General features: G+C 47.0%; 1 protein-coding gene across 1 annotated transcript in view; it reads right to left on the reverse strand.

The window, feature by feature from the left end:
* CSPG4 (chondroitin sulfate proteoglycan 4) overlaps positions 1–17,232 on the reverse strand; it is a 76,841-nt gene extending 59,609 nt beyond the window's left edge. The window contains exon 1 of the mRNA XM_034784446.1: positions 16,813–17,232. Within this exon, the coding sequence (XP_034640337.1) occupies positions 16,813–16,900 (88 nt within the window). The 5' untranslated portion in view covers positions 16,901–17,232. The remainder of the gene's footprint in view (positions 1–16,812) is intronic.
* Positions 17,233–19,502: the final 2,270 nt, after the last annotated feature.

Consider the following 19,502-nt stretch of genomic DNA (forward strand, 5'->3'; position numbering starts at 1 on the left):
CAGGAGTGCGTGCATGTGCATGTAGAGGTAATAACCATATGTACAGAAGGGCTTGAATTGACGGCTGTGTGTACATTTGTGCAGGGGTTGAATGTTTTAGTAGGGATGTATGAACGTATACATGAATTGGTTTCTCTATGCAGCTTGCCAACGGGAGGGAATATGCTATGATTGTGTCTTGTGGTATAAATCCTAGGCCCTCTATTGTTCTAGGGGTGGGAGGAATTATTTATTTACTAAAAGCAGCTGCAGTGAAGTTTTGGCTGTTTGCTCTGAGACCATAGTGGTGCCTGCTTGATCTATGTGGTGTGATGTAAGTTGCCTGTCTCTGATCAGAGGTGTATGCTCTGATCAGCATGTGCCAAGTGGTTTGTGCAGTGGGTCTGGGGTACACAGCAGTGCCCTTGCATGCACAACCATGTGCTGCCTGGATGTGAAACACACCAGAAGGCACAGGAGAGTTCTAAGTGAACGCTGTGTCTGGAGTGGCACAGTCTCCAGGGTCCCTGGCTTCTGCTGATCCTTTGTGTGTGGATTTGAATGTGAGGAAAGGTCTTATAGGAAAATATAATTATCTGGGAAAAAGAGCTCCCTGTTCTTCACTAATAAAAACAGCTCTGTATCGCCAAGAGGCAAGCGCACTGGGAGGAAATGCAATCACCATGAATCCTACCTCCCCACCCCATACCACCACGGGCCCCTGCTGGGAATCAGGAGCAGAAGTGTCTCCTGAATTAATATGGGAAGGTGGGAAGGGCCAAAGAGATATGCTGCGGTTTAGGTAAGAAAAAGAACCATTAATAGGTAGAGAACTGATGGGTGAGGTAATCTCTTTTACTGGCCCAGCTTCTGTTGGTGAACGAGACAAGCTTTGGAGCTACCCAGAGCTCTTCTTTCATCACAGAAGTTGCTCCAGTAAAAGCTATTACCTCACCCACTTTCTCTCTAGCATCCTGGGACCAACACGGCTACAACAACACTGCAAATAATAAGTGGGGAGGGGAAAGACACTGCTCTCTTGGATCCCTCCATGCTAAGGGTGTGAAATCCTAGTTTAGGCAAATTCCTGTATGAGCTCTGTCTCTATCCCTCTGCCCACCCACCAATCTAACTCTTACCCCACACTGAAATGTGGCTAGGCTTCACCCATCCCCAGCCTCAGCTCTATGCATGTTGGTTTCCCTTGTTGAGGAAGCTGACAGGAGAGAGGTGATCCCCACAGGACCAAATCTCCAAGATTCCTGGTGTTAAGTTGGGAATGAGGTTTGCTACAGGTAATCAGATCAAAGTTTGAGAAGAAGGAGCCAACTCTTTAAGAAGCCCCCAGAATTCACCAGGAAAGATTCAGGATGCGTTAGAAATAGATTATTTTTATTAACTGTACAGTAGCATGTAGAGACCCGCCTAAGATCAGGGCAGCCCTGTGCTAGGCCCTGTACATACACATACCGTAGCAAGAGCCCTGCCTCAAGATCTAACAAACAAGATGGACATGACAGACCAAATGTGGGAGGGGAAAGAGAGGAAGTGACTGACCCCAGGCCACTGTAACAAGGTTCCCATTAAGGGCCGGGGCCTACCCAGCTCTGTTTGATTATCAGACCCAGCTGGGAATGGTTCAGGTGTTTTCTATAAAGGGCTGAGAGACTCAGTTGGAGGGAGATGGGCTCCTGCAGCAGGGGATGGGCTGGAAGGGAGAAGAAAAGTATGGGGACTGTATGTATCCATCCTTTCAGCACTGAGAGAGAGGGAAAAGGAAAAGCCTCAGGGACTTGTAGTCCAAGGGGCAGAGGAAATGCTTTGTTTTGCTCAAGTTTTATGTTTAAAGGGTAAAACTGAGCTGAGCGAAGGGCATGAAGGACTTTGGGTGTGGTGTTAGTCCTTCCTGGGCTGGGTAGACAGGCCAGCAACTCTGTGGTCACGCTGTAGCTCTCTGGCTGAGCCAGGAATAGAGCCCCCGGCTCTGGACTCCCTGGCCACTAGACAACACTGCCTCTCTGCTTTGAACTTTGTTTTTCCTGCTGCCCACACACGGGTAGCTGATAGCTGTTGCAGCCACCCATGTGAGCTCTGTTTAGCACAGCTCTCCTACAGGTGGTGGGCAGAGGTAGCTTGGGTGCGTGGGGCTAAACCAGCAGCTTTACTGAGCACATCTAGCTGCAAGGAGACCTGCATAGAACGGACAAACACTCTCAGTGTATTCTCTCCCAGCATCCGTAGGCTGCAATGAAAATCCTGCGATGGCTTGTTCAAGACCTGTCTCAACCTCAGTTGCTAATCATTGCCTGCCTGGGGTAGGAGCAAAGGCTTCTGTCTGGGATGTTACAACAGGGAACATAGGAACCGCAGAGCAAAGTACAGGAGTCGGAGAAAGCAGTAAAGGGGATTTCTAAATTTTAGTGGCTAGATCCTCAGCTAGTATAATTCAGCAGGCCCAAGATTTCTAAACCTAATGTGCAACTATCTTCACAACACTGACATGCGGGGAGAATTGATCAGCTTTAACAAGGGCAGGAAAAGAGATGTTTAAAAAACAGGCAGACGTGTGAGGTGCCTTTTTGAAGCTCATAGAGGAGCTCCCTGCTGTGCTTAATTTCAGAATCTAACGCTATCATTAAAGGGAGAAGGAAGGCGCCTTTCATCTCCGCGGCACGTTGCATCCTCACCGCATGCCACAAACATTTTCATCAGAATCTCTGACAACTACAATACACTGAGCATGGAACCAGCGTGGGACTGGGCATCACCTTGAGGGGGAGGTGGAAGTCGCGTCTCTTTACGCTGTTGCAGTGACCCCCTGTACCATGGGGGAAAAATAACCCTCCACTATTAACTGGAGCAAATGTTTGCAGTTTGGGACGTGGAAGAAAGAAAGAAAGATGGATGATTGGGATGTTCTTTGATGAGAGAGAGAGAGAGAAAAAATAATGCTTTATTTTCACAAAGAAAGGAATATCCAGAACTTCTTTCTTTCTTTATTTGCCGTGGGTTTTGTAGCAGGAGCAGGATTTGTTCTCCCTCCAACTTTTCTTTCTCTGAGAAACAAGTCTAGAGTTTGTGTTCATAGAGACAAGAAATGTCTGCCCACCCCTATTTATAGTGCGGGATTAATGTGTATATATAGACAGGCCTGCATGTGTGGGGGTGTGCACATCCCCTCTCAGAGCTGCCTAGTGGGGCAAAAAGCTTTTCTCAGCCACCTCCACCTTGGCCAGAAGTTTCCTCTCTCAGCCTCCCCCGCCCCAGTTCCCAGAGGAAATGACAGTGTGAACCCAGAGATTCTGTGGGACAGGATATATAAAACCTCAAACTCTCCTGAAGCCAAGCCAGGAGGATCACTCTATCTCTGAGGGGCAGGCGAGGAGGGGAAACGGAAAATTCCTCCAGAGTCCCCGAGGGCTGAGCACGGATCCATCCACTTGGTTCTCATGTGCATCAAGAGCTTTTCTTTTCTTTTCTTTTTTAAGGGTGGTAGGGAGGAATTTCAGTTTTTAGGGTTAGTTAGCAATCACATACTGACCAGAGTCACTTACTGTACAGCACTTAGTTCCTGTCCCCGCCCTTTCCCACAACGAGCTGCAAGTTCACCTCCTCAGGAGCAGTTTAAAGGCTCCAGCAAATGAATTTGATTGTACTAGTATTTTTTTTTTTTTGACAGGGAAGTGAGATGCAAGGAGGAAGATCATGGGAACTTTTGTTATCAGTTCCTTTAGACTGATGTGATTCTATCCCAGGGATAAGCAGGGATCTTATGTAAAGCAGTGGTGTTGTGCTTGAGTGGGGTTTTGGCCTGGTGTCACTAGCTGGTATTTCACTTTCTTCTCAGGGAAGACAGAAGTTGATCAAGCAAAGATGAGCCATATGGGCAGAAAACTGGAAATTGTATGCTACCTATTTGTATTCCAATAGTGCCTAGAGGCCCCAGCCAAGATCAGGCCCCCCTTACACAAGGGGCTATACACCCGTAGCCAGAGACAGCCTCTGCCCCACAGTGCTTAGAATCTGAACAGACAGGGCAGACAAACTCTGATTATCCTTATTTTCCAGATGAGTCACTGAGGCACAGAGAGGCTAAGGGTCTGATTCGCTGTGTCCCTGCCCCATGTGTGGCCATTGACACGTGTGCAGTGTGACAGCAATGGGGGAGCAGAAGGCTGCTGAATCAGAAAGGTGGCATTTGACATGCACTTTGCCCTGGGGCTAACGACTGCTGGCTTATCCATGTGGGACAGTGTGACCAGCTCTGTCGATATAGTGATCCAGGTTTAGCAATACAGGTGTAACACCCCTCCCAAGGTAACTTAAAATCCTTGTCTGCACACACAAGTTGTACTGGTTTAACTATACAAGTACCGATAAAATGGTTCAACCGTCTGGGGATGGAAGCCGGTATATTGATATGAAGGTGCTTTATACCATTATGGTTTCATAGACTTTAAAGCCAGAAGGGGCTGTTACCTCATCTAGTCTGATCTCTTGCATCATGCAGGTCATTAATTTTCACACAGATACCCCTATATTAAACCGGAAGTTAGACTAAAGCATTTCAGTTCTCAGGAGACCAAACTATGTGCCACCGGCAGAGAACAGGAGAGACTGAAGGGCCATCAATGCCTGAGACCCTGGCAGTGGCAGGGGATTGATTACGTGAGATATGTATAATTGAGAACGGAATAGCTATTCCCATCTAGAAAGGGGGAATAAGCTATCGCAGGATATGAGACCTTATACCAGTATATCTGCATCCACTTTAGTAGTTGTACTGGTATAACTGTACTAGTTAAAAAAAAAAAATTACCTCCCAAACCAAAATAGTTATAAGGGCACCAAAACTGTGTAGAGCAGGTCTTATTCTGGTATAACAGGGCTTGTTCTTGGGGACAGCATAACATCCTTCCCAAGCGATATATGCAAAACTGAAAAAGGCCCTATTGTAACTGGAATCAGAGAGTCCATGTGGGCAGGTCATACCTGTATAACTATAGTGCCAGAATTCACACCATTGGTTACCAAAACAGCTTTCCTGTGTGGATAAAGCACATAGCAGTGGAGATTAGACTGGAAGGCCCAGATCCCCACAAGTATTTAGGGACCTAACTCCCACTGGTTATGTTACTTGCCCAGAGTCACCTATGGAGTCAGTAGATCTCAGAGCCAGTCCAGTGTCTTAACTAAGACCATCCTTCTTAAAGACAGGACAAATCAGAAGTCCCAGATAGCCTGGACAGCCCCACTACCTCAAGCATCTGGGAGACTGTGATTCAGCCAGCCCAGAATTAGCAATTAAAAACACATTTCTTCCATAACTAATCACAGACTTAAGAGCAGCTGAGAGGTGTTTCTGTGTGTGCTGATGAGCCACTGCCCCTCCCTTCCCTGAACAGGACTTTATTCCTCCCCATGCCCTCCGCCCCAATCCACAAATAATAAACATTTGAGCAAAAGGGAAAAAAAAAGAAAGATCTCCACTCAAATTTATAACTGACTCATTACCCATAAAAGCTCCCTTTTTAACTGGGTGAGTCATGGCATCGTGCTGTGGCTTTTGAGCTACATTACACACAAGTTTGAATGTTACTTTCTTCCTTGTTCAGCTGAAGGGATGTGGTGGGACCCCACCCCAGGCTAGTCAGGTGCCCGCCCGGAGGCTGTGCAACCCCTTCTTTTCCTGCCAAGTGATATTTTTGTCAAACCTCAAGAGGCTTTCTGTCTGTCTGCCACTGTCTGTCGAGCAGCCAAGGGCTGCCGCTCAGGACAGTGCAATACTCAGTGGTATTGCATGGAGCCCAGCAGGATTGCAACACAAGACATATGCAGATCAAGAGAGACAGGGATGGAAAATCTGAATTTTTTTAACTCTGTTGGATCTTGGGTGGGGCCAGAATTTATATCCCTCCATCAACTGGAGAAAGGGTGTGGGGGAGGAGGGAGTTTATTTCTGACTGAGGCAGGTGAAAAGTGCTGTTCTTCTAAGGAAATATAGTGAGTGGGGAAATCCACTTTCTATCTGAGACTAGTGCAGAAAGATGCATGCTTGGGATAGGAGCAGGGAGACTGGTTAAACCCACTTCTCCCAGAGGCATCTTAGCATCGGCTTCTGTCAGCCTCTGCAGCCAAACTTTCCATCAATCACCTGCTGTAACTCTAGCATCCAATCCCTGCATCCTTGTCTCTATCTCAGCTGCATCGTCTGTCCAGTCTCAGCATTCACCCTGTTTTCCCACTTTTCTTGCTTAGCATCTGCCCCAGGGCTGTTTCATGTGGATGGGTATCTTTCACTGGCTCTTCACTTCCCAGAATCCAAACGTGCCGATTATGTGCAATTTGAACTTGTGATACGTGACCTGATTCAGATAAAAACAGACCTGACCCAAATCTTCCCCCTCTAAACCAACCCTGCACCCTCCACTTCTGTTAGGTTTGGAAAAGCTGTGACCGAAGCAGAATTGCAGGAACACAGTGAGACAGCCTGTTTGCATGGAACCTCCAGACCAGTTTGTCAGATTTAAGCATCATCCTAACCCAGGATTAAATTTTGCAAATAACCCCTATCTTTACAATGGAACAAACCAAGATTCCTGAACTCTGAAGTGTTTGAAATCTGGGTTCAAATTTGGATCTGAATTTTGTAGCTTCATACCATCTTTAATAGACGCACCCCAGACAAGTACGCTAAAACACACGGAGGCGTGCTCACCACATACATCTTCACACAGAAATACTCACCCCTCTCTCACCGACACACAAACACTCCAAAAAAGTATCTGCACCTGCAAATATTGTGCTTGCATTTTTTTGTGCCCACAATTCACTGCAGGTGCACATGTTGGCAGTTACATGGTAAACTGCTGAAAATCAAAATAAACTAGTTAATTTCACTCTGATTTAAAATCAGTTTCTAGTCCATTTAATTTCCCAGTTAGTATGCATTAGCAAAAAGGCTGCAAGCCTTATTTGAAAACACTGCAGGAAAATTCTTCTGGAGATGGGATGGGAACTGTTTCAACCTTTTCAGTTAAAAAAAATCCTAGAAACATTTCTGTTGGGCTTAGTTTTTCTATTACATTTTATTAATAAAACCTAAGTATAAAGCCAAATTCAACCCGACAAACAACATGATCAAACATTAAAATATCACTAGGTTATTTTGATGAACATTCAATTACCACAATTGACCTGCAACTGCAGCTAAGCTCTTCCACAGAGACCAGGACAGCTTTAAATACCTGCTATACTTGTGAAATTGTGTGTGTGTGTGTGCGCGCACGCAATTGATCTGCCACCTAACCTCAGTGTTGGCCTCAAGATCTGTGGAACTGTCTCCATTTAAGCTGCATCCTAAGTGGTTGGCTTGCAAACCAACTACAGAGTCCTGAATTTATTTTAGGCATGATGCGTCATGCACATTGCACTGCTGCAGCATGGCTTTGCAGTGTTGCAATATGCCATTGCATCAATCTATCATGCTGTTGCTTCCTGGTGTGAAGATTCAACATAATCACATTATTTCAGAGTCATTTTATGAAGGTGCAGCTGTCCCAGAAAGGACTAATTTGGGATTGAGGAATCCCTTACTACAATAACTTTGCTGGGGGCCCCCCCCAACCCCGGAAGCCAATTTGGTGATATAGATAGGAATAGGATATCACTGAAATCAGGGTAATTTATGTGGACTCCTGCTAAGAGCTGCGTGCAGCAGAGAGACTACAAAAATATTTCTCTTGATTGGCATCTCTTGATTCTGAGGTTAATTATGTATATGAAACTGGCACCTGCATGACATATTGGGCCAAACCCAGAATCCAGGTCAGCTAGGTATGAAAATACAAACCAATGATTTTCCTATGAGTGTCCTAAGGGAAAAATGTAGGTTAATGAAGCCTGCAGCTGCACTAAGACTAGACTCAGTTTAGGGAATCTAGATTCTAAGGAGAAGAGTCCTAACTGGATTTCTGTGGCCACCTGGAATGGACTCTGGGAACAGCCTTGGGAGCAGAAAACGTGGACTGAATTTCTCTCTCCCTGTTGTGAATGGTCTCTGTTTTCAGCTAGTCAATACATCAGACTTAATTTAGACTCTAGGCTAAGGTTGTCTGTGCCTATGAAATTGTATCACCATCCACTTAGTGACTGTAATCCACAGCTAGCCCTGTGCTGCCCCTGTTTAGGAATGTGCTTATTGTGAATTTGCCTGAAGCTTGCCACTGCTAAATATAAGAGTGAGAGGAACATATTCCTACATGATTCCCACGATACTGACTTGCATTCTGCTCCTTTTCTCTCTTACACAGTTTTTTTCTGCTCTTTCCCATCAGCTGGAAACTCTTCCAGCTGCTTAGAACTTTGACCTCAACATATGTGGTGCATTTGGAAAAAAAAAAGAATAAATCATTTAGATTGCTCAATGTAGCACAAAAAAATCTCCAAACCGTAACACTTTATTGCTAACCATCGTCCAATGGAGGGACAGACCCAACCTCCCTTTGACTTCTGAGTGAGGAACGTCTAGGCAATCTTCATAGGTCTCAAGCCCTGTTAAAAGAGGAGGTCAGGCTAGCCGCATTGGCCTGCATGCTTAGCTGACCTGCTAGAGAAGTAGTCAAACACAGTAGTAACTTCTCCATGACAAAGGCCAGGTGGCATGGCTGTCCCACCAGATATAGGAAGGGCACTGATGTAAGCAAGAGGAAACTGGCTGGGTAATTGTCTACCTGTGAGGAGACTGGCCACTCCTGCAGAACCAATTGGCTTGGAAGGGACTTCCAGGGAGTCATTTAGGCCCAGATCCAGCAAAACACTTAAGCATGTGCTTAAGTTTAAACAAGTCCTACTGAAGCTAATTGGGGTACTCATGTTCTCAGAGTTAGGTGCATGATGGTTGAATTGGAGGCTGCATCCATGTAATTTTTCAGAACCTCCTCTAAGAGATGGGTGTCAAGTCCAGCCTCTTGAGTATGTCCACTGGAGGGAGGTCTCTCCATAACTTCCCATGGCTGTTTTGTTCCATTGCTTACTAGAGATATGCCAAAATCAGAGTCAGGCATCCAAACCCCCTGAACTTTGGGGAACTTATCATCCAGCAGGTAGAGAGGTGCACTGATTCTTACAACGTTCTCCTTCAGATTTAATCTCTTGTTTCCTTACTGGAGCTGACATGGGCTAGATCCTCATCCGGAATAAATCAGGATGGCTCCATTAACATCAGTGGAGTTTTACTGATTGACACCAGCTGAGGGCCTGGCCCTGAGTAGCATTTAGAGAATGCTTTAAAAATAATTGATTTATTTTATTACTGATAATTTATTTGTCTGTGGTTTCATTTATGCTGAAGAACTAAACATCAAGTCTAGGGGCATGTCTTCACTAGCAACGTTAAAGCTACCTTGGAACTTCCTGGCACTACAAAAGAAACAAAAAAACTTTTTGCTTAAGGACTGGGTGCCACCCCATGATTAAATAAAATCATCTCCTTTGGAGACAGCCTGGTTCAAAGTCTGCTCTCAGTTACACCCAGTCAATCCTGCTGAACTCAGGACAGGTGTCTGGGTATTGCTGAGGGTGGAATAGTGCACAATAACTTTAAAATCATGGGCCAAAATTCCAGACGTGCATGTGCAAAATGGGTGTGCACATTTACACGCTCCCAGCTGGGATGTACAACCACCCCAGTGCATGCCTGTATGCAAATTGCCTTTTGCTCACACAATCAAATATGGCGCTTCTCCACTGGGCATGTGGCCTTCTGAAAAGTCAGGCCCTAAATTGAAAAAAAATGTACGACCTGGCTTGAGGGGCGGGGGGTACAGTGGAGGCATTTTAACTGGATACTTCTGTTGTTCATTACCGCCCCACCCCTGCTGCCCTACCAACACTCCCTCCTGGAAGCATACTGTGAATAGTCATTAGAGCAATCCTACGGAAGTCCATTTCATTACAAGGTTTTACCCCCCTGTTTGTGCTTATTAAAAATGCTCAGCTAGAAGATAATGGGAGAAAGGGGAATTTAGCATATGTGTGGCCTTGACAGAAGCTGGCAGAGAGCAGAGGCACTCCTTCCACTGAAAAATCAGTTTACTAAAGCTTCACAGTTCTATGTTAAGAGCAGAGGTTTACAAGTTGGGTTTTTTTTGTACGTGCAATGCCTATTTCCATTTGGAAATGGGCGGAAAGCCCAGGGTCCTGAGCAGAGGCGCCCTCCTTGCTAGTCTAAACATGGGCCATTCCTCTACCGTCTAAATATGGGGCCTTCTTAACCCACCTGACGCTGGCCCAAAGCATGCATGCTAGGGGCATAAAACTATACATGTGCAGAGATGGGAGGACTGGTTTACGGGGGGAGGGGATCAACCAACCAGTATTTGATTCTGAGGCTTGGGGCCAGATGTTTGCGTCTGATGCCCCTTTGTGATGGCAGCCCTGCTGTAAGATTGGTTTATCCAGCCATCTGAGGATTCCCCAGCATGCTGGAAACCCCAGCGGTGTAGAGCTGGCATAGCTGGCTCTATACCACCCCTCGTTGCAGCCCCCAGTATAGGTGGTCTGGAAGGGACATGGCTGGGTAAATGGGTGTGGCTAGAATTGCCCTTGTGCTCTGATGTGTCCCAAGTCCTGGAATGGTCCCTTCAGCTATTGGCAATTGGCTGTCAGTTAGAGCAGCCTTGAGGCTGACCTGATTTGGTTGGGAGCTGAACTAGCCCCAGCACCAGAGAGCCGGAAAAGTGGCATAAAGCCACCTTTGTTCCCTGCCCTTAGGACCTGCATCAGATGGAGCTTAGCTGGTTCCAAGGGCTGGGCCCTGGGACTGGAATGGCATCTGCGCAGTTCCATTGATGATCATATGCCCAGTTGGAGATCTGGCACTTTGTGTGTTGAAGAATTCAGTCTACTCTTCTCTTTCATTACCACCATGCTACAGCCTCCCATTGACTGCTGGAAAATGCCCAAGAATAGCCAAGTAAGTAATAAACTGCATTCTCCCAACCCCAGCACCCTCAAGTCTTCCCATCTCAGGCAGCTGCTCCTTAAACCCATTCTCTCCTACTAAAGGGACAAGCTGGTGTGAGTGCATAAGGAAGGCTCCTAGGAAGGTTGAAGCTGGCACCACTTGGCAGAAGAAGCAAGAAACCACTGACTAACCATCCCTGGTATGTGCATGACTGGGTGGAGCAATCTGGTGATATTGTAAACTTTGGAAACAACAAGAGTGTCACACTATGAAACATCTCTAGTGAGTGCCAGAAGGAGCACTGAAGCCATCTTGGACAAAGAAATAAGCAGTGGCTTTGCCTGGTTAGCTCTTTGTCCAGTGGATAAAAGCCAGAATTAGATGGAAGGTGATCACTTTACCCAATAACAAAGCAGAAGAGGAAGAATTTTTCCACTTATGTTGCCAGCCACTACAATATTTTGGCGCGTGAAGAAGATAGTGTGCAGTAGACAGTTATGGATCCTTACACCTCCTGGAAGCACATTGGCCTGTGGAAAGAACCATCTTGGACTCTCTGGATGCCAAGGAAGTTCACAATGAACAGGACACCGATCCACAATGGGTCAAAGTCATGGTTGCCTTTGAATCTGAATCAGGAAGGTTCATGCGAAGAAAACGACTGGGAAGCAGAAGGCTAGAGCTGGTGGCAATTTTTCATTCCAGAAGGTTTTTAGACAAAAAAAGGTCTGTTTTCTAAACAAAAGTTTTTGAGGAAAATTTTCATTTTTTTTTAAATTTCCCAGTTTTTCAACCAAACATTAAAACTTTGGGGGGGGGGGTTTGAAAACTGAGTACAAAAATTTTTTGTCACAAAAAGAAAAATTCCAGTAAATTTTTGCAGGGAAAAAAGAAAAAAGTTCATTTCTTGCAATTTATTTTCCTGCAGGAAAATACTTACCTTTTTCTAACCAGCCCTAGAGAAGACAAAGTGGTTGAAGTTTTGTGGACCAGCTGATGAGGGAGTACAAGTCAAACTTTGAAGCTGGGATGGAGATATGAAACCCTGTCAAATGAGGAAGAGGAGGAATTGCCTGGGTTCAGTGGTAGAGGGGGCTACTGAAGAAGTGGATCAGCTTTAAAGAAAGGCTGAAGGAGGAATGACTGGACCAGCTCGGCAGTCATTGGAAAACCAGTAAGAAGAAGAGCTGGTTGAATAAAACACCTGAGCCATGGATGGCTTTAAGAATGAAAGTGCCAAGTTTGGTTTGCCCTGACCCATGAGCTCATGCAGTTCATTACTCTGAGTGTTCAAACAGCCACTGATCAGCCAGAAAAAGGCCTGTAAATCCCAGAGTGTGAGCATTCACACTGGAAACTCATGATTCACTGCCGCCCTTGGAGCGCATCCTGGTCCTGGGGAGAGCCGTTGCACAGGCAGAGCTTGACTAAGGAGTGAGGCTGTCTGCACTAGGACAAAGTGTTCCCTCAAAGTGGAAATATTGGCTCTTGCAGCCTGTTGCTACCCCTCTCCTCCCTTTCCGGAGGTAAATATGCTGATAGGAAGGGTGAGGGGAGAGCTAACGGATTTTGGCGGGAGAGGCAGATGAGAGGAAGCACTCTGCACCTCCTCCCCCTCACTCTCTAAGCCAGTGGTTTTCAAACTTTTTTTCTGGTGACCCAGTTGAAGAAAATTGTTGATGCCCGCAACCCAACGGAGCTGGGGATGAGGGTTTGGGGTGTGGAGGTGAGGGCTGGGGGATGGGGCCAGGAATGAGGGGTTCAGGGTGTGGGAGGAGGCTCTGGGCTGGGGCAGGGGATTGGGGTGCAGGAGGGGGTCAGGGCTTGGGCTGGGGTTGCAGGCTCTGGGGTGGGGCTGGGGATGAGGGGTTTGGAGTGCACGAGGAGGCTCCAGATTTGGGGGGGCTCAGGGATGGGGCAGGGAGTCGGGGTGCGGGAGGGGGTGAGGGTTCTGAGGTGAGGGGCTTGGGGTGCAGGAAGGGGCTCTGGGTTTGTGGGGGGCTCAGGACTGGGGAAGGGGATTGGGGCATAGGGCTGGGGCGCAGGCTTACCTTGGGTGGCTCCCGGTCAGTGGCGCAGAGGGTGCTAAGGCAGGCTTCCTGCCTGTCCTGGCACCATGGACCGCGCTGCACCCTGGAAGCGCCCAGCAGCAGGTCTGACTCCTAGGCGTAAGCACACAAGCAGCACTGTGCGGCTCTCACCTGCAGGCACCGCCCCCCATCTCCCATTGGTTCCCAGCCAATGGGAGTGTGGAGCTGGTGCTCGGGGCAGGGGCAGCGCGCAAAGCCCGTGGCCCCCCTGCCTAGGAGCTGTACCTGCTGCTGTCTGCTTCCGGGGCGCAGCGCAGTGTCAGAACAGGTAGGGACTAGTCTGCCTTAGCCAGGCAGCACCGCCAATGTGACTTTTAACAGCATGGTCGGCAGTGCTGACGAGAGCCACTGCGACCCAGTGTGTTACATTCCGTGACCCAGTCCTGAGTCATGACCCGCAGTTTGAAAACCACTGCTCTAAGCAGCTCCAGTCGCTGCTCTCTGTCCCCTGGGAGGGGGGAGAAGGGAAGGCAAAGTCTACAATGGGCTCCAGAGTACTCATTGCCTGCTAGGCTTTGAACCTGACCCCCCTAGCCCTGGCTGTGGAAGCTATGCCTATGCATGCTGGAAGACAGAAGGAGTCACTTCTCAGACCAAGAGCACTGGTTCAGTGGACTGGCTGCCATCGGCACCTGTTCCTGAGACACCTCAGCTGAGCAGCTCAGCTGATCCCAATTAGCGCTGTGGCTGCTTTTGTGGAGTGCCCTGGGAGATGTTCCTGCAGATGCTCCTGCAGCCATTGCCTAGTTTGTCAGTGAGTTCGGAGACCCAGGACAGCTTGGGGGCTGGATTGGCTTTGTCCAGGTCTCGTACAGCCAGGCTTCAGCAGAGGATCACTGAGCTGGGCCACAGGTTTATAAGCAGCACTCAGCTTGCCGGATCCCAGCAGCTGTCTAAGGCTCTTCCTTGTCCATTACCTGCACCTTTCTCCCACACCCGTCTGCCATTTCTGGGCCCAGAGCAGAGCTCTCAGAACTGTTCTGGCAAGACTGTTCGGGTCCTGGTTGGAGCCCTCAGGGATCTGATACGAGTGGCTAGCGAGGCACTGGAGAGTTGCTTAATCAGAGAAATGGTTAATTTTTTGTTTGCTTTATAAAATACTACCTCTTTTTATCCCTTTTGATTATAAGCATCATCACCCACCCTCACTGCCTCGTGCTAAAACTTCTCATTGCTTGTCTCCTGCCTGGGTCCGTGACGGCACAGAGCACTATCGAGGGTATTGGAATTGTCCTCAGGGGCAGGCATCCATGGCCTGTATGTCCCCATGAGAGTTGGAGGCACTGCTAACTGATTGCACCCAGTCCAGTGGCTATAATAGATGATGCCACAAACCTGGCCAATGCTGCCTGGGACCCTCATGTATATCAGCTAGAACCACTTAGTGGAATATGGGTTATTCAGGACCCTCCTGGGTAAAAGTTCAGTCATCCAATTAGGGAGAGAAACAATGCCTTGTGACTAGTGTGGCCAACCTCAAGGAGATGAGGTGATGAAAGCATCCCTAAGCATGTCCCCCTTTTGCATGGAGTGGGAAGCAGAAAGGCAGGGCATGGCTGTGGTGGAGTCAAAAGAGAAAGGCCTGGAGATGTTCAACAAGGGCTGTATTTCTGGAGGAGGAGCAGCTGCATGGCACTAGCAGGCCAGGCCAGAAATGGACGAGGCCAGCATGTCAATTTCACCCTTACTCTGAATTGGATGAGGTGCCTATTTCCTAGATTTATGACTGTCCTGGCAGATGTGAGGGATATGGCTGAAGGAGAAAAGACAAAGAGAAGGACAGTGGAATTTCAGTCGCAAGACGCTGGAGCAGGGAGTACCCACAGCTCAAAGATCTGCCAAGTGCTGTGTGGTAAAACCTGGCCAGTTCATGAGGGAAACTAATTATAAATCAATGCTCTGTGTTCCCGCCTATCCTGTGCCCAGCAGTAACCCTCACTGGCTGAACAGAGACTGGTTCATTCCATGTGTGGGTATCTGTTCCAGGCCCTGCGGCGTCCGCTCCTAGCTGGGACAGAAATCAAGCCCTCACTCTGTACTGTTACTTGCTGTGCCTCCTACTGCACAGAACACATCTGATGTGGTGGCACCTTTCTATTTTCCTGCTCCTACTAATGCACCTCAACCTCACACATCCATTTATAAGGGGGAGAAGATATTGAATTACCAGTGACAGCCGGGCTGCTGTTTTCTCTGGAGGCTGGAGTTTGCACCTGAATATTCAGCTGGAGAAAACCACACAGTGTGTATATAAATGCCTGCAGCGTAGCTATAAACCATCTACTTTCCTAGGGTTGTGTACTGGTGCCCATCACAATGGTATCTGAGCACCTATTAGGGAGAAAGATGAAGACCACAGGCCAGACAAGGTGGAGTCCAGGAGGTGAAACACATGTGCATAAGCAGCATGTCCTCCATCTGTTACTGATGATAGTAAGCCATCCACTGTACTTTGGATGAGAGAGGGTTGAAAACTTGACTCTGCACAGCATTACAGTTCTAACTCAAAGCCCACACATGGACAGAGGGCTGGGTCTGTTGCTCCCAGGCTCTGCCCTCTTTAGGGAGATATATTGGATGCACAGACGCTCCATCCCTGCGGCACAGTGCCAATACCACAAAATCACAGAGCAGGGACAGCACTCACTTTGATTTCTCCCCATTCATTCCCTCATCCTTCCGGAGTTCCAGCCCTGCTAACAGCAATGGGAGAAGTAAACCGAGCCCAGTTCAGCCACCCCCAAGACAAAACTACCAATTCCAGTGGTGAAGGTCAGGTACACATGGGAGTGATAACTTTCCAGACTACTGTACCCGTTTCAGGAGTCTGATTTGTCTTATGTACCCCCAAGTTTCACCTCACTTAAAAACCACTTGCTTACAAAATCAGACATAAAAATACAAAGGTGTCACAGCACATTATTAGTGAAAAATTGCTTCCTTTGTCATTTTTACCATATTATTATAAAATAAATCAATTGGAATATAAATATTGTACTTACATTTCAGTGTACAGTATATACAGCAGTATAAACAAGTCATTGTCTGCATGACATTTTAGTTTGTACTGACTTCGCTAGTGCTTTTTATGTAGTCTGTTGTAAAATTAGGCAAATATCTAGATGAGTTGATGTACCCCCTGGAAGACCCCTGGTCTTTGCATACCCCCAGAAGTACATGTACCCCTGGTTGAGAACCACTGCCCTACTGAACACTTGATGGAATCACATTCCCTGACAGAAGGGAGCTTACAGCACAACCTGCCTCATAGGGAAATCCTGTTTTAAAACTAGCAGCTTGTCTCCTTGAGCCTAGGCACATGCAGCGTGGGGCTGAGATCTCATCACTCTGCAATGGACCCTACTGAATCCCTGACCCCAGTGCTGGACTGTCTGAAACCGATGGTTAATTGCCTTGAAATCTGTACTTTCATCCCCCTGATGCTCCTGGGCTGGGATGCAGAGAGCTGGCCCTGAAACCAGTCTCCTTATTTACTCCCTGCAGCTGCTGTCCCAGTATTTGGGCTGTCTGGGCTTTGAGACGAATCCCCATCGAGTTCATTCCCTTCTTTTTCTCCCTGCAGCTGCAGTCCCAACATTGAACAGACAGGATTTGAGGGCTAATCTTTCTCCAGTACACTCTCTCTCACCTCTCCCCGTTGATTTTTCTCTGCTCTGTGCCCCATGGCTCTCCCTGGCATTGACCATGTTTTCCCTGTCATCTCCCAAAAAGTTGGGCTCTAACCAGCAGCAGGTGACTTTGCATGGGGGAACTTACCTCCAGACTCTGGTCCTGCGTGGAGGAGCTGCATCTGCAGGGTGAGCTGGAGCAGCAGCAGTGCTGTGGGAAGATTGCTGGACCCCATGATGTAACCTAGAGTGGACCAGCCGTTAGCATTCCTCACGCAGCGAGAGAGGGGAAGGAGCAGGAGGCACAGCCACGGACAGAGCCTATCTGTTTTCAATTGAGGGCTCTGCTACTACTATATTTAATAAACTGCTGCTGAGGGAGGGACTTTTGAATTTTCCCCACCAGTCACAAATCAGACTGGGTTAAAACAGGCCCCTCTCAGATTACAAGTAGGTTCCCCTTCTTAAAGGGCTAGTGCCTCAAGGCTGCATCTCCCCCCTGCTCTGAATGGTTCCTTGTTCCTTGCACCGGAGGGGTTCCCTTTCTCTCCATGGCTGTTTTGGGCTGCCCAGGCCTGAGGCTGGTGAGGATAATGTCTCACCGCCGTATGGTTGCTGGTGTCAGCTGAGAGAGGAGGAGGGTGTTCCCATGAGTGATGGGTTGTTTCAGTGGCAGGGTCTTTCCAGGTTTTCTCAGAGCTGGTGGGAGCTATATTGTCTGACAGCACTGGCATTGGCAGCTACTGAGAGTCTGAATCTCCCAGGAGCAGGCCTATGTATGGAGGCTAATACTGGGAGCTGGAATATGCATCCAAAATTCAGATATGGATAAATAAGAAGAGGCCCAAGGACAGTATCCATGTGCCAACTCCCAGCTTGGCCAGAAAAGCCATCTGAGGCCTGGTGGGTCCTAAAAGCAAAATCTTCTGTGGGGGGTTTCTCCAGCATGGCTAGAGAACTACCCAGTTCACAAAGGCTCCAATTGGTCTCGTAGGCTGATGGCTTAATTAAAAATAATGTATAAACGGAGGCATCACAGAGCATTCTGTTTCTTGGCCTATGTCTGCCCAGTTCTGCAGTATCTCGGCTGACTGGCTTAGCTGCTGTTAGGAGAAGAGTTTGCTGCAATTCCCAGTAGCCATCAGGCTTCAATCCCAACCAATCTGGGCGAAGTTTCTAGAGTCTGGGTGGGGTTGCAAGGAACGATGGGATTGCAAACAAAATGGCTTTTTCCAGTGAAGCTCAACTAGGCTAGCAGGGAATTTTGGATGGTGGAGATGTGGGTGTGGCCATCCATAGCCCTTGCAGACAGAAGACTTTATTTATCTGACAGATAAAGCACTGAGGAGCGTGTGTGCCATCACCTCACTGAATCGCCTTCCCCCTCTAACTCTGAGGAGATGGCCCCCCACATGGTGAGCTGGGACACAGTGCTCCTTGCTGATTGCATGTGTGGGGGTGGGAGAGGTGAAAGGATGAAAGGCTTTTGTAAAACATATTTATGTTTCTCCTTTGCTGGAAGCAATGTGTGCCTTATTTAGAGCTCAGATAGTGGATCACAGTGTCTTGGCTTCACTTCAGGTTCTGGTAGCCCAACAATAGAAATTCATGGTGGATAGGACCTATTAGATCATCCAATCTATTCTTTGGTTTCCATGGCAGGATTGTTCCCTATGCTATGACCCTTCTGAGAAAGATAGGTTATAAAACACACATTGTTTTAAATCATTTAACCAGTTGTGTGTTTCTCACTGTCCTTTGGATCTGTATTCCTAAGCTAAAGGACAGCCTGGAGAATTATTATACATTTATCAGTTTTATTAGTCAAAATAGCCAACAAGCAATTACAGAAAGCAAAATAAAGTTGGTTAGATGATAGTGTTCACAATATCAAAAAAATAATTGAACACAACATGGGATGTTATAATTTTAAGAGACAATAAATCAGTTCAATTAAGTCAAGCTCTAATCACAATCTTGTTACAAAGGCAAAATTTTATCCTAGTTCTGTGCTCGTCTGGGCAGGTGATTTTGGTATCAACATGGCACTATGGAGCCTTAAATATAGATCCTTATCTCCAGTCAAACTTATCTGCGAATGGAATGAAGGGACTATTATGGCAGCTTAGCTGAAACAATTCTACAGTAGGATTTAGAAACTGAGACAAGTTAATTAACAAAGGATGTCAATTCAGTTGATGGGACCTTTAGTATGACCTTGCCCAGGTGATACTAATAGCCAAATGTTGCCATTCATACATGCAAGACTATCACACTCTAAACCCAAAATACAATAGATAGATGATAATTTTGTGCTGTAAACTCTCATGCCACTTTAAGCAAAGTTTCAAGTAGTGGTAAAATTGGTAGCTTACAAGCCAGTTCAAAGCTTCTTCCTCTTTTTTTCTAAGAAGCCGTCATCGGTTCTCTTGACCACAGAATGTGATTTTTAGTCTGTCATTTGAAATACTCAGGGTTCCTCGCAGTAACTTTTGCTAAAGGGAAGCACAGTTTCCTCTTACAAATAGTATGAGGCTTTGGTAATGAGTTTCTCCCACCTCAGTGCTTTCAATTACCTATTGATTTAGCGTAACTTCTAGACAACTAAGATTAAACTTGTTAGTGAAATATAAGCACACAACATACATGAGTCATTCTGAGGGTTTTAACTCAGGTGTGTAGTTTCTGAGAAGCAGTTAGCTTAACATAACCAAGTTGTCATTTGGGTAAAAAAATACATGGATAAAAGTCATGTTGCTGCTTATCAGTTCGAACTGCCTGCGACGTTGCACTCCATATGTTTATGGAAATATGCTTATGAGTGTAAATATAATGTAA

Source organism: Trachemys scripta, chromosome 10 (genome assembly GCF_013100865.1).
Source record: "Trachemys scripta elegans isolate TJP31775 chromosome 10, CAS_Tse_1.0, whole genome shotgun sequence".
Taxonomy (NCBI): Eukaryota; Metazoa; Chordata; order Testudines; family Emydidae; genus Trachemys; species Trachemys scripta.